We start from the raw sequence: 27,490 nt of genomic DNA on the forward strand, positions 1-27,490 counted from the left end.
TCATCTGAATGAGGTCACCTTGACGGGGCAGATGGGCTTGCACAATTTATCTTACTGTGCGCTAAGAACCTCACATTAAATACTAAAATTGAGATTATAGAGGAAGAATCTTTTTATTTGAATATGAACAAAGCAGAAAACACAGGCAGCATCTTCGTATATTCTCGTATTTCAGATCAATAAAAACAGAAGCAATCACTAGCAGAATTACAGTAGTAGATGCAGTGCATTGGGGACCAGTCCTGTTACTCAGAGGCTGCCAGGTCTATCTTATTCCTCCACATACAGAGAGGATTGTAATGGTGGAGCAGAGAGCCATAGGCTCCCCTCTCCACCACTGAGGCGCCGCTGTATACGGCAGAGGGTGAAGGGCGCAATGTGATGTCTTAAATGCATCTGTCAACTTCTCGAATATGATGGTCAAAGGGTTGGAAGAGGACAAGATGCAAAAAAACTGGGAAAAACTTTGGTTGGGATCAAGCCCCCGACCCGCCAGATTTACTTTGTGTCCATTTTTACTAAGAGGCTCTATCCTGCTAAGAGACGTAAAGGCTGGAAGAGGAATGCAATAATTTGCATCCACTCCCCAGAGTGGAGGAACAGGAGGAAGCGTGTACCAAAAACGAAATGTGAGCCCAGTTTTACATAAACCAAAAACACTGCATTTAAAATACTCATCTATCTAAAATGTTAATGAAACTAACATGCACAGGGAAAATAAACAAAATATTAGGCCACCCTCATAAGTGCAGAAAATCTGCTCGGTAAGGGCAGTTTCAGGCTGCCATGGTCAGTCTATGAATTTCGGACCATGCAGCGTTCTGAAAAAAATGCAGATATGCAACAAGTGCCTTCTTGCCCACTAAGCACCAACACTGTAAAAACCCCATCAGAATCCAGATAATGTTTCAGTTTTTGGATACTATTTATTCTAAGCCAAAACAAGGTGTGGATCACAAACGGAAGGAAACTGGCAAATGGAACTCCTCCACTTTTATTTCCTATTTTTTTAAACCAGTTCTCTCTTTTTTTATGCCTTAAAGGACACCTGTCATCAGGTCTCTGTCACTATTTCTGTCACTACTACCTGTTGGAGCAGCTCACAATGATCCATCCCAGCCTTTATCTAGTCACTTCATACATTAATTATTATAAACTCATCTATTCTTTATTATGTAAATGAGGCTGGTCACATGGTCAGAGGCAGTGATGTCACCCTGTTCCCCCTCCCCTCTCCCCCTGATCATGTTTGTGTGTAATGTATAGTAAAGCATTGATGGTGTGTGGGCTGCATCTGCTGACATGCTCTCCTCCTAATATACAGGTGAGAGACACAGACATCAGCTACACAAGTACCTGACATGTTCTGCTATGTTGTATCTTTCACATACACATACACACACATGCACACACAGGCTGCAGGGGGCGTGGCCACCAGCAAGCACATGGAGCAGCCATTACATGGAGCAGCTGGTGGTGTGGCTGTGCCTCCTTCTCACGAATAAGCTGGACAGCTTGAATATGCTAATGACTCATTGGACATTTCACAGGTCATTTGCATACAGCTTTAGGACCTCATTGCTTAGGTTTACAGGCATGTAGAGGGACAATGAAGGGATAGAGGCAATGCTCTCTAATGGCAGCTTATGAAAATATATTTAGTTTAGGGGGGTTATTTTGCATGATGGGTTTTCTTTAATGATGTAATGTACTATAATGTCTCAGGATAGGGCCTAACTTGCTAAACACTGGGGGGCTTTAGTGATGAGACCCCCACAAAACATGAGAACGGGTGGTCCGATGTACCCATGTCAGACCCCTCATGTCAGACTCTTCGGACTTTACTTATGTCATGTGGTACCTAGACTCTTTTCCCGTTTTTCCAGTTGAATGAAAAGACAGCTCTGTATACTTTTACATTTGAATGATAAGATTGTCCTGCATATTTTCTCCGAATTATCTACTTGTGTGATTCTACTGTAGTGTCCCGTGTCAGCCAGGGTCATCCTGATGTTCCTGTGTCCCTACTATACAGTGCACTTGTTATGTATAATGTCTGTTTCCTCTTTATATGATATCTAATAAAATTTATATGCTATATTTTGATTATTTTGTTCTGCAAAACTGTGTGTGTGTGTGTGTGTGTGTGTGTGTGTGTGTAGGTATTTATATGCTGCTAGTTATAAAGTAATTTATTGTGGAATAGCATTGTACGCAATTAGAATGATAAGTGAGAGATAAGTAGGTTCTCTCCTTATATTTAGTTGTTTATATTGCAGTATAGGGTATGAAAGATCAGACAATACTTAAAACAAATAATAAAAAAAGCAAAAAATAAAAGAAACCTAAGTTTAAATGACCCCCATTTCCTAGAAATGATAAAAAAATTAACCAGAAAAAAAACAAAAAAAAAAAATCTATCTACGCACTGGTGAACACTAATCACCTGTCCAAATCAACACTTTCATTAGGGGAGCAAAAAATGGAAATGCAAAAAACTGAAAAAAGAAAAAGGATATTAAGGGGTTAAACTGTGTGTAAAACCTATAAGAATAATCCCAACCATAAGAATTACAAATTATTAAAGGCATAATTTCTGTCCGGCAGTTAAAGCCGAAATGTTACCAGTCAGAAAAGGGTTAACAGACTGCACCCAGCACATTCAGATTGAAAAAGGAAATGGGAAGAAAAGGGAAAAGCAGTACAAAGAGGAATCCTGGACCCCAGAGGAAGAAACAGCAGAAGGGAAATAAGGTGACGGACAAGACAAGGTCCTTAGAGGGAGAGCAGTTTTACTATCTGCTAATATTTACCAAATTCATTACATTGTAACAGCAAGTCAGCAGTTCTGGAGCATTACTCTCCCCCCACCTACAGTCAGGAATCACAAGTTCAGAACAACACATTCAGCTTATTTCACTGAAGATCTTCTAGTTCATGACCCAAAGCTGTAGGGATCATAGACATCACATCATTCTGTAGGGATCATAGACATCACATCAATAGAGAAACTTTGTATAAACTTCAACTTCTCTTTAAGGAAGTTTTACTTTCCAAATAACAAAGAAAACAGAAGTAAACAAGGGAAAGAATATTTCCTGCAGAAACAGTATAAAAGTATCTGAGGCTTAATGGGCATTCCTTTTGCAGAAATAAAATGAGTAATTGTGGGTTCATGGCCAGTTTTTAGGATCTGTGTAGCTAGCGATCCCATAATTCACTTCTGCAGCAGATAATCAAAGCCAACTGTGTCTCTCCACAATGTACAGATCACATAACACTGCATAATATTAACAATCCAAGTCCATACAAGTTACACCCAGGCTTCTTCCACCTCCTGGGGGCACATTACTATGCAGTGTACCGTCCCTACCTCCTCGGGGTCCTGCGCCGCCGCACCGCATCCTCCCCGCGTCCCGTTATTTCCACCGCTGACATCACTGTCACTTTTCGCTGGACCTTCTGACATGATTTAAAGGGATACTCCTAATGTAGAGATCTGCAGCCGCTTCCAGCAGTGTGTGACCTGAACACACCGGTCTTGTAGTATTTCAGGGTCCACTCCATAAAATGCCGCTAGTAGAGGAGAGAGAGTCACTAGATAACCCGCTCCCCCGTCCGCACCGCGCGAGCTGCAGCCCGGTCACGTGACCGAACGGAAACCACTCAGCAGGACAGAGGGAATAGCTCGGATTTCACCTTCCGCACAAGATGAGCGGCCAGAGATAATAAACTCATCCTCCGTCACTGTCTGCACAATGGGGAAGTTTATGGGACCACAAATAGAACTTTTATAATATTCTTCTTCTTGTATATTGTAATCATCTCCTTCTTCTTTGTGGCTTAGGCTCTGTTCACACGTTGTGGTGCGGGATCAGTCACAAACTTGGTTCAGGTAATTGTTCAATGTAAGATATTTCAGCCTAGGGTGCAATCCTTGCCCATTTTCTGTTATTTGTGTACTACTGTGTGCAGTCTAGGGGTGATTCCACACATGGCGTTTTTGGTCCGTTTTTAAGCAGTCCGTTAAAAAACGCATCCGTTTTTGGCCAGTTTTAATTAAGATAATTGGTAAAACCTGTAAAAAACGGATGCGTTTTTTAACGGACTTCTTAAAAACGGGTTCAAAACGCCATGTGTGGCATCACCCTTAGGCTGGTGCCACACCTAGCGCTTTGTCTGCGTTTGGAAACGCCACTGCGATGGGGCCGAGGCCCGGCCTGGTGGGCGTGGCTTTGTTTGCGTTTTCAAACGCACACAAAGTGCTACGTGTGGCACCAGCCTAAGGCCGCGTTCACACATTTCATTTTGGCTGCGTTTTCATTGCGTTTGAAACGCAAGGCGAGGTGATTTGCCTAATTACATTACTGTTATCATTTCCGTTTACAAAACGCACTGTAAACGCAATGTTAACACATGTGTTAATGGGCATTTCAAAACGCAGTCCATAAACGCATGCGTTTTCAAAAACGCAACCGCTTTGCTAAGTGCAATGAAAACGCAGGGGAGAAAACACTTTAAGACACTTTAACCTAAAACTCGTTGAAAAAGCCAAGATGCAAATATGATGCGTCTTTCAAAGATGCAAAAACGCAATGAAAAAAATGCCACAAAAACGCCGCCTGTGTCACCAGCCTAAGGCACTGTTCACAGCTGGGCTATTGGTCATGGAGAGATTTTGCATGTGGAATTTCCATGCTATTGCTAAGTCCGGTGACACACGTGGCGTTTTTGGTGCGTTTTTTGCATCCTTGTAAAACGCATCAGTTTTGTATATTGGGTTTTTAAATGTTTTTTTGGATAAAGTGTCTTAACTTGGCATTTTTCTCCTTTGCGTTTTTTGTGTCTGCGTTTTTTAAGTGCGTTTGCATTGCACTTTTCAAAGCGGTTGCAATTTTACATGCGTTTGTGGTCTGCATTTTGAAACGCATGCAATTACTTGCACAAACAGCAGGGAGAACAAAAAGACAGCGTTTTTACAAATTCCAAGAGAGACAGCTGCATGCAATTACCGCACATCAAGCATTGTGTTTTTAAAAACGCAAACAAAAGCAAACATTTGAAAAATGCATTAGTTTTTAATGCATTTGAAATTGCAACAGAAACGTGACAAAAACGGCAAGTGTGTCACAGGCCTAATAGCAATGCAGGGTGTGTCATAGATGAAGATCCCATTCACGGAAAAAATCCACAAATGCGAGACTGCATTCACAAGTTGCGTTTTCGACGGTCCCGTTCCTCTTTCAGTTAAATGTAGGTCTTTTTGGCCCTGCACAGTGGGGGAGATTTATCATTAGGCAGGATTTTGAGCAGTTGTCTATGGGGGAGATGTATTATCGTATCTGTGCCATAAAAACGCCGGGAACTCACTTTTTTTGGCGCATAATTGTTGCGGATCATATATAATGATCCGCCAGAAAGAATAGTTGTTTCCGACTCCTCCGTCTTTTTTTGGCGCAAGTAGGCGTTGCCTATATTTTCCATATCATCCGCCACATTTATGTGTAGTTTTTCGGGATTTTTAGGCGCAAATTTTGCCGCAAAACAGACCAGGAAAAAATGGTCTGAAATAAAAATTTAAAAAAGGTGCAGTCTATGTAAGATTTTGGCGCACATCTCATTTGTGTCAGCTTTTTATGGCGCCTGACTGATTAGTTCCGTCTACGCATTAATTACTTACAGCCATGCGCTATTTCAATACATCGGGCTATGCTTTCCCTAGTCTGATTTCTGATGCCGACTGTCAAAGTTGCGACAGAATTAGTAAGCCCCCCCTATGTGTTAGGCCCCTTCCACACTAGCGAGTGTGATGCGATGAACTCGCATCACACTCGCAACGCAAGCTGCCGGGAACGCACGGCCCGAACGCTGCACCGCGGGAGTGAACTCAGCATGTCAGTTCACTCCCGCGGTGCAGCGTTCGGGCCGTGCGTTCCCGGCAGCTTGCGTTGCGAGTGTGATGCGAGTTCATCGCATCACACTCGCTAGTGTGGAAGGGGCCTTAGACTGGCAGCTTTCCACCAGTCAGATTCATAGTCCGGTGTATGTGCAGTGTTAAATACCTTCCTATGTGACTATCCGCTGTGTGTGCTCTATGTGAATAGTCTGCACCGGTCGCACCTATGTGTAACATCTGCTCAATTTCTACTTTTTTGCAATATTTTTGCATAAGAAATTCTCAGATAACATAAACATAAAATTGAGCAAAAACTTCCCCCTGTAGTAGCAATGGATTCACATACACCATCCCCTATGTGGTGTAGTTTTGCGATTAAATTTGAAAATTCTCAGTTGATAAATGTGATTTTGCACACTCTGGTGTATTTTTTCCACCATTGCGTGACTTTAGAGTTGCGTTTATATGCCAAGAAGCTTCATAGAACTAATCTCTATGTTCTGTTTTTGCTTTTGTTTTACATTTTAGAAATGCACAGACACTTCTAATGTGTTTTGTGATGCGTGTCTCTTTGCGTTTTAACATTTGCTGGGAAGTGGTTACCCTTAGGGCGCGTTCACACGTTGCGCTTTCGTCGCGTTCATAACGCGACGCTAGCGCACAGGGGGCGGAGTTTGGGGCGATCGCATATGCGTTTCCAGAGAAACGCATGCGATCGGGTTATCAATCGCATGCGTTTCCCGGGAAACGCATATGCGATCGCCCCAAACTCCGCCCCCTGTGCGCTAGCGTCGCGTTATGAACGCGACGAAAGCGCAACGTGTGAACGCGCCCTCAGGGTGATGTCACACGTGGTGTTTTTGGTCTGTTTTTAACCCTTTACCAACTCGCGCTGTAGTAGTACAGCGCATTGTGTTGCAGTATATGGTAGGAACAATTGAACCATCTAGGGTTAATGTACCCTAGATGGTCTAAGAAATTGTGAAAAAAAAAAAGTTTCAAAATGTAAAATATTTATAAAATATTAAAAGTTCAAATCAACTCCTTTCCCTAGAACTGATATAAAACATAATAAACAGTAAAAATCACAGACACATTGGGCAAAATACGTTACGGCCGGCGGTGACCTCCAGAACGGCAAAGGGCGCCCAAATGTCCGAAACGCGACTTTTACACCTTTTTACATGACATAAAAAATGTAATAAAAAATGATCAAAATGTCGCACAGACCTCAAAATGGTAGCAATGAAAACGTCGGGTCATTTCGCAAAAAAATGACACCTCACACAGCTCCGTACACCAAAGTATGAAAAAGTTATTAGCGTCAGAAGATGGCAAAATGTATTTTTTTCTTTTTTGTGCACATTCGTTTAATTTTTGAAAATTTATTAAAACGTAATAAAATCTATATAAATTTGGTTTCACCGCGATTGCTCCGAACCAAAGAATAAAGTAGATGTGTTATTTGCAGCGCAGAGTGAAAGCCATAAAAACTGAGCCCATTTTTTAAAATTTTGTTTCCACATTTGGAGTTTTTTTCCGACTTCCCACTACATGGCAGGGAATAATAAATAACATCACGGGAAAGTAAAATTTGTTACGCACAAAATAAGCCCTCACACAGCTCTGTACACGGAAAAATGAAAAAGTAATGGATTTTTGAAGATGGAGAGAGAGAAATGAGCGAAAATACCCTGGGTCCTTAAGGGGTTAAAAACACATATAGCATTTAAACATATACTTGGACATACAGTATATTTAAACACACATACAGTATAAATAAATACACACATACTGTATATCCATACTGTAGTATATGCACATACATACATACAGTACATAGACATCCTGCACACATACCGTATATACTCGAGTATAAGCTGACCCGAGTATAAGCCGAGACCCCTAATGCCGGAGGGTGAGTATATAAGTTTATTATTGACTCGTGTATAAGGCGGCTTATACACGAGTATATACAGTACATATAGGATGTACACACCATACTTCATATACACACACACACCATATACACTCATACAGCATATACACACACATACGGAGTATACACACATCAATAAACACACACATATATAGACACATAATATACATACATCAGTGCCTCTTGATTGATCAGCCGATCATCTTTTGTGTCTGCAGGATGGCACAGCTCTTTGGCCGGCATGTGCTGCACGCTATGTGGCTAGGACTGCTGCTGTTCTCCAAGTCTCTGGCGTATCAGCAGCCCTGTGTACAGACTTAGGGTGCTGCTGTGTTAGCATGATCAGACCGGGCCCATACACTGAGCAGGAAGAGCGGTGGCTGTGGGAGTTCGGGGCAGACAGAACAAACACTGCAGGGGCCTTATCACCTTCCACGGCCCCCGGCAGATGCTATGCTATCCAGTGCTTGACCCACGCCTCCCTCATCCCTTTGGGTCTAAGTGTGCAGCCTGGAGGGAATCGTTATCTGAGATTGGAGTGTGCCAGGGGAACAGATAGGTTCGTGAAATTGTTGAGGATCCGGTGCTACAAGGAGAAGCATTCCTGATTGTGGCAGGGAGAGCGGATAGCATAAAAGTAATAAACCATAGTCTCTTCTCCCCTGCACTGGGCCCCTGTAATGTCCTTTTGAGTAGCACCACAGTAGGGCCCGGGAGCACCGGAATGATCAATTATGAATTGCCTGTGCACCACGGGCCCCTGCACCTTCCGGGCCCTGTAGCAGCCGCCACGGTCTCATTTAAAAAATACTAAAATAAATCGGATAAGACCTATATAATGTTACTGCATGTTTTTTAAATTTTTGTAAACAATAAAGAATGGACTTTTAATATATTTTCCTATGTCTGGATGCTGGAGTACCCTTTTGGAAATGATTTTTTGGACTGTACTGTTGACCCCCACTCAGCTCTCCGTGCATCGACTTCCAAGATCACCAGCCATTAGGGAGGTGAGCTGAACCTTTCTTTTTATTTCTGTGTAGGCAAGCTCAAAGCCTTTCAAAAAATCCCCAAAACTAGACACACATTTCCAGACTTAAAGGACAGCTACCACCAGGACGAAAGACTGGATGCAAATGCAGCTTTCGGATGTATTATGTGCAGCACAATATGTATATGATGGTGCACATCTTCCAGTCCTTCGTGTGTGAGGGTGGATGCCGGGGCCCCCTGACACTGTATGCCCCCTAGCAGCTTCTATGGCTGCTACCACTGTAGTTACGCCTCTGGGTGGAAGGGCTGACACACAATTGCCCTGATGAAGCAAACCCTGCTCCCCGACAAGCCCAAAGTGCAGTGCAGGTCCAAGAGAGTGCGTCCATACGTTCAGTTTTTCAGATGCAGGGTCCTAAAGGGTGAGAACAAATCATTGGGAGAAGCTGCTCCTTTTCTTTTATCACTCCACTCCTGGTTTGGACATCCAAAACTGCCCCAGAAAAACTGAACGTGTGGATGCACCCTAAAGGCATAATGAATCTCCCCAATTGTATCTGTAATCCTATTCTGACCCCTAGTGGTCATTGTCTGAATTTACTGTACAGTATTACAATTTTACAAAAACCTGACAGTAGATATATATGTACATTTTTCCTATCACATAAAATAGAATCTCACAATAAACTATATCATTGAATTTGCTTTCTGCATTGGGTGATCAACAGAACATTTATTTTTTAATATACACTTGCACATCAATTTACTATGATAGTCTTTTTTTTAATTAAAAATGCATATTAAAAGCTAAGTTTTATAATTTTATTTTGCGTTTTGCAATTTTGTGAAAATGTATATAACTCTGTTGTGACAATGGTTATATTCTGTGAATTTGACGACCACTGCAATGTACCGGTAAGTCTACATTTCCATTAATACATGTATATATGTAGTGCCCTAACCACACACTCATTAGTGCACCAAAGGTATACTAACCCTTTTTGTGATGATGTGTTTTTAACCTGCTACAAATACAATAAAGAACTTTTTTATAAGATACGTGCTGAGACTCTCTTCTACATTTTCATATGACGATCCATGTGCTTGTCCAGTATTCAGTAATGAAACCCTCAACATCTCTGATCCGGTTGGGGGCACTCCACTTATTTAGCAGAGCTGGTTTGGTTTTCTATTTGCTTTCCTTTTAAGTGACCCCAACAAAGTATAATGGCCTCTTCCTTTGGGCCAAAATTGTAATGACCCCCTTTTAGAAGCCTCCACCAAAAGAAATAATGCCCTTATGCAGCCTTCCCCACTTATAATGCACCTTTCTGTTTCCAGCCCCACTTTCTTTAAACCCCATCTTATGCCATCCTGATTGTAGCTCTCCCAGCATCACATTGCGACCTTCACCCTCTGCAGTATACAGCAGCCAGTGGTGGAGAAGGGATAGGAAGCTGCTGCCTGTGTTTTCTGTATAATCTAAATTTTAGGTTGAGGTTCTTGGCGCACAGTTAGATAAATTGTGCGAGCCCATCTGCCCCGTCAAGGCGACCTCATTCAGATGGGTCCCTACACTAACACTTTACTTGTATAAGAGGAGATATTGGACTGTATATATACTACAGCATCATATTATTTTTCTACCACAAAGTAAAGCAATATGGCTTCCCTAACGCCCTGCCATGGCCACATCAATACTGTGCAGTGTAGCCAATTACTGCTGTTACTGCTTCTCTCCAGACTAGAAATGGTGACATGTCAGGACAACCCTGTGATGTGTAAGGTTATTACTATATAAATTGTATTTATATATTCCTGTCCTGTATATAAAGTGTTAGTGTAGGGACCCATCGTAATAAGGCCACAGAGTGGTCGATGGGATCAGAAATTTCTTAAATTTGTTCTCCTCTGTGTATTTATAAACTCTGGGAGCATCAGCAATGGAGATAGGATCGGCCTCTATTCCTACACTTCTATGGATTGTACATAGATACATAAAATAGATAATTGTAGCAGTCAGTGTAATAGAAACAGATCTTGCTTCACTATTACATTGTTACTGAACCTGTCTATCTAGTCCTTGGCTCCTGATTGTGTTTGTCCAGTCCCTCGTTCTTTATCCTGTTCCATATTTTGCTTTCCTGACCTTGGTTGTCTGGTCCCTTGTTCCTTATGTTACTTTTCTGGTCCCTTGTTCCTGATATTTCTTCCTGGTCCCTTGTTCCTCATTTTGCTTTCTTGACCTCAGTTGTCAGGTCTCTTTTCCTGTTCCTGCCTTCCTGGTCCCTTGTTTCTGACGTTGGTTGTCAGGACCTTTGTTTCTGATCCTGCTTTCCTTGTTCCTGATCGTGTTTTCCTGGTCCCTTGTTCCTGATTTTTCTTAATTTGTCTCTTGCTCCTGATTGTGGTTTGCTTGTCTGGTCCCTTGTTTCTGATTTTGCTTTATTTGTCCTTTGCTCCTGATTGTGGTTTGCTTGTCTGGTCCCTTGTTCCTAACCTTGGATGTCAATTATCTTGTTCCTGTCTTTGTAAAATTTATTCCAATTTTTTCCAATGCATATTTTTTTCTCATCCTTACAAACTTTGGATGCGGAAGTCTGGAGCATGAAGTATGTTTAGGCCTATTCTAAATCAGTCATTCACCCATTTTGAGATACAGGCACTGTCTATTTGGGTAATGTCTCAGTAACTGTGTGAACATCCCATACATATGAATATCTGACATGTGAGACATATAAATATGTACAGTAAATGTAAACACCTATATACATGTATTATATAGAGAAATGCACTTAAAATAGAAATTGCAAGGATACTTTACAAGACACTTTTTCGGTATATATGCATGCATTTTAAAGATTTTACAGGCATATAAACATACAGTCTGGGGCCAGAAGCATCAGCCATGCTCTGGTCTAGGGCCCACAGTGTCAGACATAGCTCTATCTATCTATCTATCTATCTATCTATCTATCTATCTCTATATATATATATATATATATATATATATATATATATATATATATATATATATACATATTAGTATACACAGAAATTATATTACCTAAAAATTACATGGATAAATACTTTACCTGCATATATAAAGACATATATAATTGTATTACGTAGATATTACGCTAATACACATTCACATACATTTTGCCTTATTCTGTAAATAAACTCAAGAGGTATTAAATACATAATTTTAGCAGTTATTAATATCATTTTTTCCAATGCAAAAATGTTTTTCTCCTCCTTGCACACTTTGGATCTAGAGCATGAAGTATGTTTAGGTCTATTGTACAACAGTCATCCCTCCATTTTTTGATGTGTGCACTGTCTATTTGGGTAATGTCTCAGTAAGTATTTGAACATTACATACATATAAATAGTCATGTGACACATATTAATATTTACAGTAAATGTAAATATATACATGTATTACAGAAAGAAATGCACCTTGGTTGTCTTGTCCCTTGCTCCTGATTTTGCTTTCTTGGTCCCTTGTTCCTGATTTGCTTTCCTGGTCTATTTTTCTTGATCTTACTTTCCTGATCCATTGTTTCTGATCTTGTTTTCCTGGTCCCTTGTCCTTGGTTTTACTGTCCTGGCCCTTTGTCCCTGATTTTGCTTTCCTGGTCCCTTGTTCCTGAATTTGCCTTCTTAGTCCTTTGTTCCTGATCTTGCTTCCCTGGTCCCTTGTTCCTGACCCTGGATGTCCAGTTCTTATTTTCTGTCTTTGCTTAATTATTCTAATGTTTTCCAATACATATTTTACTTTTTTCTCTTGCCTCACTTTACTGAATCTACCTATCTAGTCCCTTGCTCCTGTGTTTGTCAAGTCCCTTGTTTCTTTCCTGGTCCATTGTCCCTGATTTTGCTGTCCTGGTCCCTTCTTCCTGACCTTGGTTGTCTGGTCCCTTGTTCCTGATTGTGTTTGTGTGAACCGATTGTGTTTGGGTGAACCGTTGTTGCCATTTTGCTTTCCTGGTCCCTTGTTCCTGATTTTGCTTTATTTGTCCCTTGCTCCTGATCGGAGCCTATTCTACAACAGTCATTCCTCCACTTTGAGATACGGGCACTGTGTATTTGGGTAATGTCTCAGTAAGTGTGTGAAGATCCCATACATATGAATATCTGACATGTGAGACACATAAATATTTACAGTAAATGTAAACACCTATATACATATATCACATAGACAAATGCACTTAAAAGAGAAATTGCAAGGATACTTTACAAGACACTTTTTCGGTATATATGCATGCATTTTAACGATTTTACAGGCATATAAACATATATATATATATATATATATATGTATATATATATACATGTATACACAGAGATTATATTACCTAAAAATTACATGGATAAATACTTTACCTGCATATATAAAGACAATGTACACAAACATAATTGTATTACATAGACATTACGCTAATACACATTCACATAGATTTTGCCTTATTCTGTAAATAAACTCAAGATATATTAAATACATAATTTTAGCAGTTATTATTATTAATATCATTTTTTCCAATGCATTTTTTTATATCCTCCTTGCAAACTTTGGATCTAGAGCATGAAGTATGTTTAGGTATGTTGCACAACAGTCATTCCTTCACTTTGAAATACAGGCACTTTCCATTTAGGTAATGTCTCAGTAAGTATATGAACATAACATACATATAAATAGTCATGTGAGACATATTAATATTTACAGTAAATGTAATCACATATATATAGTACATGTATTACAGAAAGATATACACATTGGTTGTCTTGTCCCTTATCTTACTTTCCTGGTCCCTTGCTCCTGACATTAGTTGTCTGGTCCCTTGTTCCTGATCTTACTTGCCTGGTCCATTGTTCCTGATTTTGCTGTTCTGCTCCCATGTTCCTGTCCTTGGTTGTTTGGTCCCTTGTTCCTGATCTGCTTTCCTGGTCTATTTTTCCTGATCTTACTTTCCTGGTCCCTTGTTTCTGATCTTGTTTTCCTGGTCCTTGTCCCTGATTTAACTTCCCTGGTCCTTACTTGCTGATCTGGCCTTCTGGGTCCCTTATCCTTGATTTTGCTGTCCTGGTCCTTTGTCCCTGATTTTGCTTTGCTGGTCCCATGCTCCTGAATTTGCCTTCCTAGTCCATTGTTCCTGATCTTGCTTTCTTGGTTCCTTGCTCCTGACCTTGGTTGTCTGGTCCCTTGTTCCTGACCCTGGATGTCCAGTTCTTATTTTCTGTCTTTGCCTAATTATTCTAATGTTTTCCAATGCATATTTTTTTTCTCATCCTTGCAAGCTTTGGATGCAGGAGTGTGGAGCGTTGTCTATTTGGGTAATGTCTCAGTAAGTGTGTGAACATTACATACATATACGGTAAATAACTGACATGTGAGACATATAAATATTTACTGTAAATGTATACACACACAACATGAAAACTGCCAACATGTATAGAAAAGAAAAGATTTTACAGGCTTATACACATACAGGCCCGCCGTGTGAGCTATGCCACAGTCTTTGGCCTGCGGCCACAGGCGTCTCTCTCTCAGTCATAAGGTTTGATAAAGGCTTCAGTTGAAGCCGAAACGTAGCACTATGGAATAAATTCTGCTAATATTATTTCACTATTCTGGAATGCTGCCATTTCTTTCGTTTAAATACACCGAAATTATATAACCTAAAAATTACATGGATATTTACTTCCCCTGTATATATAAAAATTGTGCATTCAAGCATAACCGTATTACATAGATATTACACATTCACATAAATTTTGCCTTATGCCGTAAATATAGCCAAGATACATAAAATCGATCATTTTAGCAGTCAGTGTAATAGAAACAGATCTTGTTTCACTATTCCATTGTTACTGAAGCTGCCTATCTAGTCCCTGCTCCTGATTGTGTTTGTCAAGTCCCTTGTTCCTGAACTTGGATTTCTGGTCCCTTGTTCCTGATTTTGCTTTACTAGTTCCTGATTGTGCTAGTCCCTTGTTCCATGTCATACTTTCCTGGTCCCTTGTTTCTGTCTTGGTAAAATTCAAAAAAAAATTTCCAATGCATATTTTTCCCTCATGCCTGATAACTTTCGATGCTGGAGTCTGGAACATGAAGAATATTTAAGCCTATCGTACAACGTTCTCTCCCAAATTTTGTGATAAGGGCAAAGTCTATTTGGGTAATGTCTCAGTAAATGTGTGAACATCCCATACATATAATATCTGACATGTGAGACATTAAATATTTACAAGTATCACATAAAGAATTGCACAAACAAATTTAAATTACACAGACATACACTTTTCCTCTATATAAAAAAAAAAACTGCAAACATGTATAGCATAGATTTTACAGTCTGGAGACTGCGGCGTCAGCCAGACATACATACATACATACATACATACATATATATTACACACAAATTATATTACCAAAAAATTCCATGGATAAATACTGCACCTGTAGATATAAAGCCAGTGCATACAAACATAACTGTATAAAGCCCCATGCACATGACCGTATAAATATGGCCAGAATACAGCCCCATGCATTCCAATGGGCAATAAGGTCATCCATGTACATGGCCATATTGTCCACCATACCGTACCATAAGTGAGCCGTATAAAAATATAGAGCATGTCTTATTTTCCGCCATATTTCCATTTTGTACAGCCCGTAGAATACAGCCATATAAACAGAACAGAAAAGACCATACGGTAGTGTGCATGAGGCCTTACATAGATATTACGCTATTATACATTCACGTAAATTTTGTTTTATTCTGTAAATAAAATCAAGATTTATAAAGTACATGATTTTATCACTCAGTGTAATAGAAAAAGATCTTGCCTCACTTTACTGAACCTGCCTATCTAGTCCCTTGATCTTGTGTTTGTCAAGTCCCTTTTTTTATTATCTGGTCCCTTATTCCTGATCTTTCTTTCCTGGTCCATTGTTCCTGATTTTGCTGTCCTGGTCCCTTCTTCCTGACCTTGGTTGTCTGGTCCCTTGTTCCTGATGTTATTTTCCTGGTCCCTTGTTCCTGATTGTGTTTGTGTGAACCGTTGTTCCAGATTTTGCTTTCCTGGTCCCTTGTTCCTGATCTTTCTTTCCTGGTCCATTGTTCCTGATTTTGCGGTCCTGGTCCCTTCTTCCTGACCTTGGTTGTCTGGTCCCTTGTTCCTGATTGTGTTTGTGTGAACCGTTGTTCCCGATTTTGCTTTCCTGGTCCCTTGTTCCTGAGCTTGCTTGTCCAGTTCTTCGTTCCTGACTAATCACACTTATTGTTTCAAATGCATATTTTTTTCATTGTTGCCTACTTTGGATGCTGGGGTCCAGTGCATGAAGAATGTTCAGGACTATTACACAACAGTCATTCACCGTTTTTTGCTTTATGAGCACTATCCATGTGCATAATGTAAGTGTGTGAACATTCCATACATATATATATATAGTTGACTTGTGAGATATATTAATATGAGTAAACACATATAACATACAGAAGTACACATCAGATACAAATTACTTGAACATAAACTTCACGCACATATATATATATATAACACTGCAAATATATATATATTTTACAGGCATATACACATACATATACTGCAATATGCGCAGCCAGAGCTAGGACTGTTACAAGGGATGGCTGGGTACAGTAGTACTACACATATGTGCAGTGTATGAAGACTCCTGCATCAACTGCCATCCACACCCATCATATATGACATGCTGATATATTACATAGATATTTTTTGTATTAATCTCTTAATCTGTTTGGATGTAAAGATGTCAGTGAGAGTTAGGAGATGGGGGACCATTGATGTTTCAGCTGTTGGGAGACCCCAATGTCCCAACTACTGACTTCTATGGACGCCCAATGAACCCAGCAGGAGATGGAGGAAGAGACAGAAATGTGGGCGGAGTTACTACTGTATGTGGCCTAAATGTCCTAAATATGGCAGCAAAACTAAGAATAATAATAATCCCTATCAGACAAGTTTGGAAGTAATACAAAACATTACTACCAGCCGCCTCCCCAGCCTTTAGGTTATATGTGATGAGTAATGATCGTCCATTTCTCAGGTTCCTCAGTATTAGTGATGGTTTCTTACCAAAGACGTCTTCACAAAGCTCCAGAGAGCAGAGCCCAGCGCCTGCAGCTCCATCTCCACCATCACTGAGCACCAACTGACAGCAGTTAGGGGCTTGTTTGTTTATGATTTCAAATCCACCAATCCCATTGGCTGTTGATGGCTGCAGTTACCATGGTAATAAATGCAACTGAGGATTTAAAGGGACATGACACATGCAATGGATGGGAGACAGGTATCATATATGCTTTATAAATAGGTTACAACATAAACAGTGACTACAAGCTTCCAAAACCTCCCACCACTATGAGCAACATTGTTAGTGCAATTCCGCTCATACATTCCTGTATTTTCTTTGTTTGTTTTTTTAGTGAAAAATCTATTTTTATCTTCACTAGTGCACTAGGGGTGCGGCTGCTGGTGCAACTGTCCTATTTGTGTAATTCATTGTATACAGCGGCAAATGAAGGAGGAAACGGGTGCACCATTTTCATGAAGATCCCTATTTTTCCTACAAAGATAAAGCTAAATACTGTAGTATCATAAATTCTCATTGGTGCAGACCACTTCAACACAGGCTTGTGCAACATGGAGATATAATTGCACCATTCACAGCCTTAATGCCCTTTCACACAAGTGTTTTTGACATACGTGTTGTGTGCGTGTTTCTAACATTTGCGACTTACATTCAACAATGATTGTTTGGGGGGAAATTATTACACAGGGAGCCAGCATATGATGCATTCTTTGTGCCTCTGGCACCCAGCACAGCGCCAATCATGCCTAACTATTGTCCTAATTACACCAGCTCTAAGCAAATGGGGCGTGGAAGAAGCATGGCTGTCAGCAGTGTGGGTCGAGGCAGAGCATGAAACTTAACAAGCTCTGGCATATTTCTAGGATCTGTCATAGAAATATATGCTGTGCAGCCGCCCAATGTATCCAACGGCGGAAGTGATGCAGGGATTACATTATATGCCGAAACAAGAGCGTTTGTGTATGATAAATCTCTCCCATTGATTTTTGAGCAACTAGATAAGCTACAGCAGTAGTTTTTTTTTACGACTCCAGGAACATTCCAATGGTACATGAAGGAACAACATTTGTAAACAGGCAAATATATAAAGATACATAAGATACAAACCAAGATTACTGGTAGGCATTGAACTCCAGTGTCCACATAAAAAAGTGTGCCAAAAAAGCAAAAAAAGAAACTAACATAAGTCCTCCATTATACACACTTCCCAACTGTCCCAGATTCGGTGGGAGAGTCCCTGTTTTGGCTGCCATCCCAGGCAGTTTGGAGAATGTCCCGCGCTGCCCCTCTCTTCCCCGATTTGTCCCGCCTTCTTCTGGTTCTGTACATTAGAACTGAAGAGCAGCTGACGCATCGGTGCCAAGAAGAGGCGGGATCAGCCCCTGCAACCTCCTCACATGTTTGAAGGAGTCATGTGAGGTGATAGCTCAGCTGGCCCCAGCCCCTCTGTTTCACAGTCGGAGCTCAGAGGTAGAGGAGGTGAGACTGCTGTGGGGGAACTATGGGAGCTAAGTAATAGAGTTTTTCTTTTTATTAATACTCTGGAAAAGGGGCTGAAGGACAGGGGGCTACAGGACAGGGACAGGGGGCTACAGGAGGAGGCTGAAGGACAGGGGGCTACAGGAGGAGGCTGAAGGACAGGGGGCTACAGGAGGAGGCTGAAGGACAGGGGGCTACAGGAGGAGGCTGAAGGACAGGGGGCTACAGGAGAAGGCTGAAGGACAGGGGGCTACAGGAGGAGGCTGAGGACAGGGGGCTACAGGCGGAGGCTGGAGGACAAGGGGTTACAGGCGAAGGCTGAAGGACAAAAGGCTACAGGAGGTGGCTAGAGGACAGGGGGCTACAGGAGGAGGCTGGAGGACTGGGGGCTACAGGAGGAGGCAGGACAACAGGCTACAGGAGGAGGCTGGAGGACAGTAGGCCACAGGAGGGGGAGGCTGGAGGAGCCTGGAGGACAGGAGGAGGTTGGAGGACAAGGCAGGATAAGAGGCTACAGGAAGAGGCTGGAGGTCCAGGAGCTGCTGGAGGACAAGAGGCCACAGTATGAGTGAGGATAGAGGACAGGCCGATTTTATACTGCGCTTGTAGGTGTTAGTTCCTCTTTCTGTCGCCCACTAGTTAGGAGTTATGCACATGTGAGAATATAAAACGATTACAGTCAGGGTAAGACAGAAGGATGTGGGATGCATCAAGCAAAGAAATCCTCTACTAAACACAAATATACTGGTGACACATTAAAATGAAGTAGATTCTCGCAAAATCAATTCAGAAACATCAGAACGACGACAGGACTCCAACAACATGGCCGCCTAGAGTGACGTAGCAGTGCGGCCTCTAGTGGATGGCCAGGGAAGACGACACTGACATCTGTGAGCTGCGACCGCGACCTTGGATAAAAGCATGTGCGCCAGTGTCGTCTCATAGCCAGTGTCGCACGCCATGGGCGAGGTGTCGGAGCGCGGCCTGTACCTGGCGGTGGCGCTCAGCTTTGCTGCCGGGGTACTAGTAGGGTGGCAGGCAAACCGGCAGCGCAGGAAGTTCCTGGACTGGAGGAAGAAGAGGCTGCAGGACAAACTGGCGGAGACCCAGAAGAAGCTGGACCTGTCCTGACACTGGTGGCCTGTCCCTCCCCCTGACTGGTGGCCATGGATCATGCTGAGTGACTACAACACTAACTAGCAGGTATTACTGGGTGCGACCACTACTTGTACAGGGGGGACCGGCCTGTGACATCAGGTCACACTACTATGCGAGAAGTGACCATGACACCTCCACTTTTAAAGAATAAAAAATGTGGATAGAAATGAGGCTGTAATACACATCATAGATTGTAGTGTAGCATCGTAATATGGGGAACACAAAAAAAAATCCTGATTGATATATTGTCACATGATTCGTGCTGTTGATATGTGAAACCAAACCTCATTCCCTTTTATAACTTGTGAAATGGAAAGAGCTAGAGATGTATCTGGGACCATCATGTAATATGTCAGTGGTTTCTGAAGGGCAGCTCAATCCCACCTAATGGGTGGAGAACTGTTATGTGGATTGTCCGTCCCTCATTGGTCAGAAAAAGGTTTGATTTTTAGGGGGCCAGGTGCAGATTTTTTTTAAAGTAAATACATACCTATTGATCTTGACAGTCGAATATTTATGGCCCATCCAGTGCAGCTCTCACCAATCGTAATCATCTATATTACTATTGGAACAGGACACTGATTGGGCACCTTGCAAGGTTTAATGTAAAATGCATATAATTTATTACATAATGTAACCTAATTACTTTCTGTTTATTTTTTGCAGGACCCTGAAACAAGATAAGGAAGAACCATCTTGGAAACACACTTTTAAAATTACAAATAAACTCTTTTTATCTTTTGTAAAGAAAAACCATGTAAATCTAAATAGTAAATGTTTTGTTAGATGAATTTGGTTTTGGGTGGATTTTTAAAATTCATTTATTATATTAGTTCATATTACATTTGCATATCGGCTCTGTTATTGGTAAATACATTCTTATTCCGGCCACATGCGAATGTGCTAACCTATGGAAACTGACCCAAATGTCGGTCTGATCCCACAGACTGAAGAAATATGATGCAAGGAGTCTCTGTTTGCTGCTCGAAATGTAACACTGACAGTGTTAGTTTTCCACTGTTGTTTGGCCTGCAGATCAGGAGTCCTTGCATCATATTTCTCACACCCATTCACTAATATGTGGGATTGGACCAATATAGCAGGAATAGGTGTACACCTAATCAACTGGACAGTACTGTTCCTTCTGTGAAAGAGTTGTGTCTCTGCACAATTAAACATTGTCAGCACTGGTAAACATGTCAGTGCTTTAGCAACACAAGGGGAAGACTTATCATCATTTCCAATTTTACAATTGTTGCTACATTTTATGAAAGAAAATGTTGCAGTGGGTATTTCATGCCAATCCACCTTAGAGCACAAACCAATATAAATATCATTCTGTGTAGGGCTGGATTTATGAACTGCTAATGTTTTGAAAGAAGATACAAAAACCTTCAGAGGAGAAGAAGACTGTGGCCAAAGACCGGCTCAAGGACCCTGCCAAATGATAAATGTCCCCCACACATGGAAAGAAGTTACCACTCTCATCCCCCACAGCACAAAGTCGGGTGTCAAAGTAGCTGCCATGGCCTCTGGATGTGCTGAAGGCTATTGGATCCAGTCAGAGCTATTGCAGTGCGTTATACAAACAAACAAGTGATTACAAATATAAGGGACATCTACCATCAGTTTCAGATTTGTCCTAATAAGAAGATCTTTCCCCAGGACTTATTTTATTATAACTCTTCATGCCTGGATTGTGGCAATATAAGAATTATAAAAGATATGCTAATTATCCTGGGGAGCTCAGGCCATGTCACTGGAGTGCCCCACGGAGCCTTGCATTTTAATGTATGCACTCCCCCATTGCACTTAGGTCTCTCCCTTATGTGCATAGAGAAGTTGATGGGCGCAACTGCTAGCGTAATAGGGGGAGTGCTTGAATTACAATTTGAAAGTAGTCGGAGCACCCCAGGGTAATTAGCATAACTTTTGTAATTCTTTAGAGTTATAATAAAAGAAACCCTGCGGAGCATCATTACTCAGGAACTTATTAGGAAAGGTCTACCATCAGGAATTTAATAGTAGATGCCCTAAAAGTTCCCTAAAAATAATGTTGAAAAAAAGTCATATAGTATGTTTTAAAAAGCACTCTGGAGTTATCACAAGACCAGTAGCATAGTGAGGATGTCCACATCTTGGTGCTGATGCTGCATGAATCACACTGGAAATTATTATTTAAAGGTAGGGGAATTGTGAAAAGAAGTATTTCTGTAGACACCATTACTATTTTAAGAGGTATGCGCAACATACACGCATACCCTCCTCTTCATTCTGATCCTGGGGGTGTTCTGAACAGGAGCATAGCTGGGTATGTTTAGGACAGGGTCTTTGGCTGTTGGCTTTATTACCCCTATTCCTTCTGCACTCCTCACTGCATCGTGCTGAAGTAGCACAATGCAGAGGGAAGGAGAGTCGGCACTGCACTGTAGGGGTTAATTAGAGCTGCTGGGTCTCCGTAGACAAAGTCCAGCTCTGATCCAACATCTGCCCTCACAGGGGGTCGTTTCCCGTTGTAACTTACAGATGCCCCAGTTACAGGTGAAAACCAAAATTACAGAAAAAGTGTGAAAATGCCCCCCGGGGGTCTTTAATGACCTCATGCGGGGACAAATATGTTTGTTTCTTTATAAAAATTTATATTTCCCCCTTACAAAATACAAAAATCCCCCACCACACTATAAAAATATTGCCCCATTTGCCCCAGACTATATAATATATATCAAAACGACCGTCAGGTAAATTATTAATTTATAATGATCATTTTGAGTTAATTTGAAAACTTTAATATATATTATACATTATATATATTATTACATATTTCTCCACGGTTTCTGTAACTTAACACCCAAAAAACTAATAGTGAAAAAAGGTCCCTTTAACTTTTTTTTATTTTTAACTATCCCTATGTGTAAAAAAAAAACAAAGCAACAATTATAGGGTATTGCACAAAAAAAAGGAAGTTATGGCACTATTTGTTATAAATGCTCCGGTCAGTAAAGCCTTTTAAGGTCAGAAAGGGGTTAAGGCTATTTGCCATACAAACTGCGGTAAGCTGCTGATCGCTATTGACTTACATTATGAGTTGTCATGTTGCGGTAAGCACACCATGCCTCACCCCAAGCTGAGCAAGTTGTGCGGCTTCTCCGCATTTTATAGAGCAGGTCCTATTCCTACCCCAATTTAAGGTGAGAATTGTATGGGTAGGAGTGTTCATCCCTCCAGTCAACAATTTTCCATTTTGAGCACACAGTCATGGGCACTTACCATGATACAAAGATATCTTGATATATATAAATATATCTATTCTCATTTATGGTTTAAGTACCCGGCCTAGAGGGTCTGAAATAATAGTAATAAAATAAACATTTAAAAAACATTTAAAAATTCAAATGAACCCCTTCCCATAGAATCAGGGCCGCAGGCGGCAGATGACCGAGCCCTAAAGGAGGTGGCAAAATATGGGGCCATAATGTGGGCGATACGGGGGGCCGTTGCTGCCCGATTCGCCCACATGAAAACTCAACTGTGCCCGTATCTTTAAGTTATAGACACGATCGATGTACATAGCGGCACAGTCTGTGCCGCTCTGGAGGATGAGGTCACGCTACCTGAGTCCCGACACAGAGCAGAAGAGCTGGTAAGAGGAAGAGGGCGTGAATGGCGGTGTGGGAGCGTGACAGTAGTCAAGGTGATTAACTGCTTTATTATTTTCAGAAATAAGCAAATTACTGTATCATATTTCACAAGAGACTGCATGTTATAAAATAAAAGAGGTTACATCTAATAAGAGGGGGGCTGCGTCTAATAAGGGGGGGCTGTTTCTAATAAGGGGGGGCTGCATCTACTAAGGGGGGGGCGGTATCTAATAAGGGGGCTCCATGTTATAAACCAAGAAAATAAGAAAGTTTACATCTAATAAGGGAGTCTGCATCTAATAAGGGGGGCATTTCAATTTTCGCCGTAGGCAGCAAATAGACTAGAATCGGCACTGCCTAGAACACGTATAAAAATAAAAATGTAGAATCATTAGATACTGATGCATCCACAAATGTCAGATCTGCCAAAATCTAAAAAAGAATATTCCCAGCGGTGAACCCCGTAAGCGCCACTTTATCTTTGTTTCACAATACATAAATATTTATATTAAAAAGTGATTGTACAGTCCTCCAAATACTAGCATTAAAAAGTTATTGGTGTCAGAATATGGCAAAACTACGAATTTTTTGTACAAAGCACATTTTTTTAGTCTTAAACATAATAAAATCTGTATATATTTCTGTATTTATTTGATTATACCAACCCAATGAATTAAGATGAGTTGTTATTTGGACTGCACAGCAAAAGATGTAAAAATAACGCCCACAGGAATATCGTACAACTCATATCTCCCAACCATCCAGGCTCTATACCGCCCAGCAGGAGGTATGTGCTGGGAAATCAACTCTGTCAACATTGTCTGGACACCGACAGAGCTGATTATAGTGATAGTGCAGAGCCATCAGCCCCTGAGACTGCTTCTGCTGTATGTATGATGACATGTGATGATATTATCCCTGCCTGCTGGCTTAACTGCTACATATAGCAGGAGAGGAGAAAGGAACTGCTACAGGGGAAAGGTAGGTATCTGTTTATTATTTTACTGTGGGGGCGCAATAAGAGGAGGAGCTACTAGGGAGGGGCAAAATAAGAGGGGGGATCTGCTGGGGAGGGGCAAAATAAGAGGGGAGCTGCTGGGGGCACAATACGAGAGGGCTTTAATATGAGAGGGAGCTGTGGGCAAAATAGAGTGTAAGATGAAAGGCAATAAAGGGAAAATAAAACCGTATGGGGGTGTAGTTAGGGGCAGTGCATATGACGTATCATAGCTTTCTGTGCTATGAAAGGGTTTTTTTTGTACTGTCCAACAAAACATATTTTTTGAACAAAAAATAGAATTACGCTACTAGAAAGTACAATTTGTCCCTCAGGTAACAAGACCTCATATGTCTCTCACAGGGGGGTTTCATATTGGCTTTTTTTCTCATCAGTGATTTTTCACTGAACCCATTTTGGCTTATGGACACACAGATTGTTTTTCTCTTCCTGGCTTCAGTGATTTGACACTGATGCCTGACTGATTCGTTCTTTTCTATGGGCTTTTTCACACTTTCGTTTTTTTCAGTGATCGGTTTAGAACCTGTTCTTTATGTGTCCAATGACAATATTGGATCAGTGGAAAAAACTGTGAAAAAAATAGTTCAGTAAGGCATCAATGACAAATCACTGAAGCCAGGAAGAGAAAACCAAACTGTATGTGTCCATAAGGCAAAATGGGTTCAGTGAAAAAAAAAAATATGTGAAAAAAAACCGCCAATGTGAAACCCCCTTAAGGGGAAAATAAAAGAGGGGACAAAATGGAAACACAAAGATGGAAAATTGCCTTGTAAAGAAAGGCTCAAATCCTCTATATCCATCCATGTGTATACTAGGCTATCTTTGTACTGATCTTTGTCTCTAGCCATCAGATTCCAGGACGTGATCTGGATCAGAGGTAGCAGACAGAGAGATACAACGCAACTCAGTTTCCATCACGCAACTCTTTCGCCATCTAGTGGTTAAAGAGAAGATTGCATTGATCCTATTCATTGCTTTTAATATGGCCGCGGCTGTTTCTAAGGTAACCCAGAAGCTACAGCGGCGGCGCTTAGTGATGACGTAATTGCACCGTTTCGGGCTCTAACGACAGAGAGAAGCTGGAATCCTGCAGGCTATAAAGTAAGAGCCTAAGGCACGTCGTTAGGGTATTGCTGCAGTGTGTCTTAGTGGTGTCTCCATAGAGAAGAGCTTTTCATAGACAATGAGGTCTTTACTAGTTGTACTACAAGTCTCAGCATGCCTGTGTCTGACTATTCTGTGTTCATTCTTTCTAAAATAACAGATTATTCAGCATCTGTTTATCATTACAGCATATTTTCAGAAATTCTAAGGCTGCATTTACACCAAGATATGCGGGCGGGCGCTGCTCACCCCTCCCCTCTCTATAGAAAATAAAGCTGGACGCTCCATCTTTTTTGCAGCCACTGTACCGAGCCATAGATGACTATGGGGGACGTATGTCCCTTGTACGTTACTGTGAATGCAGCCTAATATTTATAGCCAATTCCAGCACCCAGTATACTTACAACTAGTTTAGCGCTGCAGCCTTTGCTATGTGTACTAAGCACAGTGCTGCGCATTGTGTTGTGGCTGTATTTGGTATTGCAGAACAGCCACCTTCTCTTATATAATGAAGATAACAAGGATATTATGGACGCCTCATGCCTTCAATATAGGAATTTACCCATTCCTATGCCATGCAGGAGTGGGATTCTCAACCCTTGCTATTGATACATGTACAGGTCCTTATGGATATGCATATTTGTGTTGATATAAGTGGCAGTGTTACTAGTTATTTATTGTTCACTTTATACTATTCACAATTTATGATTTCCACTGTGGCTGGCCATAACTCGTCTCTCCCAGTGATGGTGAGATGGCCTACTAGCGTTTGCTTTTTAGTTGATATTTCACATTAGACATGATTTTTGCTTTCACAATATAAATGTATCCTTAGCAGGAATTTCTATAGATATATTTGCCAATTTGTTACGTCTCTTTTATTTAACCCCCATCTATTTTATTTCCCCCTTTCACTAGGTAAATTGTAGTACAAGGCAATGTCCGTGAAAAAGACAAGAGGCCCTCTGCAAAATGTCATAAAATTGACCGATGACCTGAAGCGTCAGGTATGTATGAGCGTAAAATGTGTCTAAAAGTTTATGTCAATGAAAAACTCTAGGTTGGTCACATGACGATTTATTTGTGACTGAGCTGCCATCTTGACCTCGACGAATGGGGGAGCTGGCTGGTTATTTACTAATTTACTGGGGGGGCTGTGACCAATGTATTTCCAACCCTCGGCATATACTCTTGTTAATAGGTTTTCCCAATTTTTGGTGGTAAAATTAGGGGTCTCGGCTTATACTCGGGTCGGCTTATACTCAAGTATATTGTATTTTATTCTTAGAATGACCTTTTTGTTTCAGAGGACACACATTTTATCACTCACACCGCATGTTTCTGTTACATGTTTCTGTTATTAGATGTAGAGATAAATCCTAAATGCACGTAACATAAGGCATAAAAATTACGGATAGGTCTGATACAACCTGCCGTGACCCCATTATTATTATAGTGGAACACTCATTCATCATCTGGCAAGCAGAAGATGACATTGATTGCATTGTTTCTTGCCTATGAGTAAGAAAGGTTCGTTCACATGCCGGGTGGGTCTTTATAAAAACAATATTGGGGCACATTTACTTACCCGGCCGCTGGAGTTCACGGAAAGTGCATTGTCGGACGATAATGCACTGTGCCGCGTTTCACTAAGATCGTGCGCCCGATATCCTGCGTGTGTCGCTTCCCAGCTCAGGTCCGACAGAGTTCACCTTCTTCTTCCTGGTGCTTGTAAGTGCAATGTCTTGTGACACAATTTGAATCCCAGCTCAGTCCGAATCAGTCGAATCGTCAGATGGCCCGCCCCCCAATTTGTGTAGTATGAAAGACAGCGCAACTGCGCCAAAATCCGATTGTGTGTGACACAATCCCAGCGCAGACACCTGTTAAATACCTATCCAAGCCGTTCAATCCCTGAAAACGGCAAACAGTCCTACAAAAGTGTGATCCGCGACCCTTAGTAAATAAGCCCCATAATTTTAAAATTTATATTAACTTTCTCGTAATTTAGGGCATGGCAATTAGGAGTCAGTTTGACTCACCTAAAGTGTTCTCCCAAGTTCATAGGTACCTTCCTAAAAATATCATAGAATCCCATCCACACCCCACAAGGGTTAAAAAGTTACCA

The 27,490-nt window shown here is 41.1% G+C and overlaps 3 protein-coding genes across 6 annotated transcripts in view; 2 read left to right on the forward strand and 1 right to left on the reverse strand.

The window, feature by feature from the left end:
• LOC140121311 (two pore calcium channel protein 1-like) overlaps positions 1-8,107 on the reverse strand; it is a 48,638-nt gene extending 40,531 nt beyond the window's left edge. Inside the window, exon 1 of one of the 3 annotated variants that reach the window (XR_011854063.1) lies at positions 3,374-3,705. Coding sequence is in view for 1 of the 3 variants with exons in the window: in XM_072140714.1 (XP_071996815.1) it covers positions 3,374-3,469 (96 nt within the window). In the remaining 2 variants the exon portion in view is untranslated. Of the gene's footprint in view, positions 1-3,373; positions 3,706-8,007 lie in introns of those variants that run through there. The other 2 variants (XM_072140715.1, XM_072140714.1) reach the window with 2 other exon arrangements.
• An 11,184-nt stretch (positions 8,108-19,291) lies between these two features.
• MTLN (mitoregulin) lies at positions 19,292-20,393 on the forward strand. Its single transcript, XM_072139495.1, has 2 exons — positions 19,292-19,647; positions 20,269-20,393. Exon 1 carries the CDS (start codon positions 19,405-19,407, stop codon positions 19,573-19,575), a length of 171 nt encoding a protein of 56 aa, XP_071995596.1. The 5' UTR covers positions 19,292-19,404; the 3' UTR covers positions 19,576-19,647; positions 20,269-20,393.
• Positions 20,394-25,276: 4,883 nt separating this feature from the next.
• The window catches only part of NPHP1 (nephrocystin 1), a 56,265-nt gene continuing 54,051 nt past the window's right edge, over positions 25,277-27,490 (forward strand). The window contains exons 1-2 of one of the 2 annotated variants that reach the window (XM_072140717.1): positions 25,277-25,359; positions 26,281-26,369. In XM_072140717.1, the coding sequence (XP_071996818.1) occupies positions 26,301-26,369 (69 nt within the window). In that variant the 5' untranslated portion in view covers positions 25,277-25,359; positions 26,281-26,300. Of the gene's footprint in view, positions 25,360-25,380; positions 25,447-26,280; positions 26,370-27,490 lie in introns of those variants that run through there. The other variant, XM_072140718.1, reaches the window with a different exon arrangement.

This window comes from Engystomops pustulosus, chromosome 3, assembly GCF_040894005.1.
Source record: "Engystomops pustulosus chromosome 3, aEngPut4.maternal, whole genome shotgun sequence".
Lineage (NCBI taxonomy): Eukaryota > Metazoa > Chordata > Amphibia > Anura > Leptodactylidae > Engystomops > Engystomops pustulosus.

Bases quoted from the DNA above. Each gene is read 5' to 3' on its own strand.
- MTLN (XM_072139495.1), top strand. From the start codon at position 19,405: ATGGGCGAGGTGTCGGAGCGCGGCCTGTACCTGGCGGTGGCGCTCAGC.